Genomic DNA, 2,296 nt, shown 5'->3' on the forward strand with positions numbered 1-2,296 from the left:
CAAAACAAAGACAAAGACATTGAGCCATCGGAATAGGACGAAATAAAATAATAAACGAATATATATTTACGGCTCCCTTTATAACGTGGCTGATTAAAATAAACTTCACAAGTTGTGATGCATTACGACGTCAAAGCTAAAGAGTAAAAGCCAACAAAAGTTTATTGATCTTTCACTTGTTTGTGCCTCAATATACAAATAGGGAAACAGTTGTCTCATTGGGAAGCGCTAACAACGTTATCGATTTTAAAATTAGATTGTAATAACATACTACTGGAAAATAATGAGCACATCAGTGAGTCTTGTAAATTTCATCTTCTGAAAGCTGTAATTATCTTTGTGGGGCTTTATCTATGTGTATGTTTATCTATACCAGATATTTTAAAATATATTTTAGGTAAACATACTTCTAATGGGAAAAACATATGCAATAAGTCTAAAAGCTATAAAATAGGAGGGTTAAAAAAATCGATGAATTAATTGAAATCATAACTATCGTATCAATAAGAATCCATCAATAGCTTTAGACAGCTTTATGTTATTGAGTATATTTTAACTAATGGATATATACATAAATTCAATTGATTTCAAAATGTTTTTATTAAATATAAGATATCCAGAGAGCCTAATTGACGAGTGTATATTTTGCGCAAAATGATATGGTGCAAAAGCTAATAATCAGTCAGAAGTGTTAAAAGTCATTCATATACCACATATACTCCAAGGATACAAATTAATACTAAAGAGTGCAAGACTTTGATTGCCTTCTGTACATCTAGCTCTAGAAGAAGAGCCGTAAGTAATATTATTGTTAGCTTACAAACAATCCAAAATCTTGAACCGTTTCCTTTGTTATAGACAAAATACTGAAAATAGACGAGAGGGTTATATTAAGTAAGAATTTAAGATGTTAACTCTGCAATCTAGGTTACTAATACTAGTATTATTGAAAATACGGATCTTTCTCTTGCAATTCTAATAACTCTATTTATATGTTAAAATGTACAAGGTGTGGTAAAAGTAACGTTGGCCAAGCTGGAGATTTAAAGTTTAGAATGAAGCAATATAAGTTTCATGTCAGAAACTCAATTCAGAGTCAATTACGGTGTTCAGAACATTTTTACAATTGTATCTTAAGTACCCATGACCGATCACAAGAACCGTTTTTATTTTCAGTTTTGGTTTGTAATAATGAACCAAAAATATTATGTAATGAGTGTTATCTTATAAAAAAAATTAAATACTTTAAATTTTATTTAAATAGCTTATGGATTTCTTATCTTTCTAAAGTATGTTTTATTATTTACAAGTTTTTATTAATTATGGATTTTATCTAATATATCAAATTATTTATATTGATTTTTAAAATATATTTCTAGAGGGATGTTTATGTTTACTTCAACTTCATTAAATATTACATGTATTATATATTATTTTTAATTAAATATGATGAAGAGTAATGTTAAAGCTACAAAAGCGTCACCTATCAAACAAAATCCAGAATAAATATAAATAAAAAAAATGATATTTCGAACCTAGTGATGCTTTGAATATTTATATATGAAATACTCTCGTGAATATCACACCTATATATATATATAAGATATCTCCATGCTTAATCTTTTTTTTTATTTTCTGCATTATTATTAATTTGCGGATTGAATTTTTTCTTGTTATTTTCAGAGGTTATTGGACGTAGTGAAGATATCAGACTTTAGATTAGTATGATACTGTGTTACATCATCAAAACATATTACCATCCAACTCGTGAACTATTAGGAATTTTCAGCCAAATGGAAATGATCCAATCTTCAAAACGAGGAAACATCAGGAATAATTGATAAAATTAAGACATACTAGAACAATTCATGATCTCTTTCAAATTTTATAAAGAATACATACTCACCAGTTAAGAAGTACAGACGAAATCAATAAACTGGTAAAATCTTATAAAATGCTGTTACAGTACTAATTACAAACACAAAGGTTAAAGAGAATAGAATTGTAGAAACAATTCAGATTGCATTTTAAGCACACAGTAGATAATTCAAAATGTTATGTTAACTTAATAGACTAACAAACATTCATGTAGAGTTATCAAACTGATGAAGTTCGATTTTTAGAACGGGTATGGTGAAGTATTCCAACACGGCTGTTGAGTTTCAATCAAAGTGAGTATGTTGAACAAACCCCCTTAATACACCAAGTACGAGCTTTAGCTAAATGTGTGTGTAACAACATTAATATCAACAGCTTAAAACAAACGAGGAATATATGTATAGTTCAAGCAATTCAA

The 2,296-nt window shown here is 28.1% G+C and overlaps 1 protein-coding gene across 1 annotated transcript in view; it reads left to right on the top strand.

Annotated features, from left to right (window-relative positions):
* Nucleotides 1–1,718, top strand: part of LOC106465634 (cholecystokinin receptor type A-like) — a 57,194-nt gene extending 55,476 nt beyond the window's left edge. Inside the window, exon 5 of the mRNA XM_013925869.1 lies at nucleotides 1,684–1,718. Coding sequence (XP_013781323.1) covers nucleotides 1,684–1,718 — 35 coding nt within the window. The remainder of the gene's footprint in view (nucleotides 1–1,683) is intronic.
* The last annotated feature ends 578 nt before the right edge of the window (nucleotides 1,719–2,296 follow it).

This window comes from Limulus polyphemus, unplaced genomic scaffold (assembly GCF_000517525.1).
Source record: "Limulus polyphemus unplaced genomic scaffold, Limulus_polyphemus-2.1.2 Scaffold2006, whole genome shotgun sequence".
NCBI lineage: Eukaryota > Metazoa > Arthropoda > Merostomata > Xiphosura > Limulidae > Limulus > Limulus polyphemus.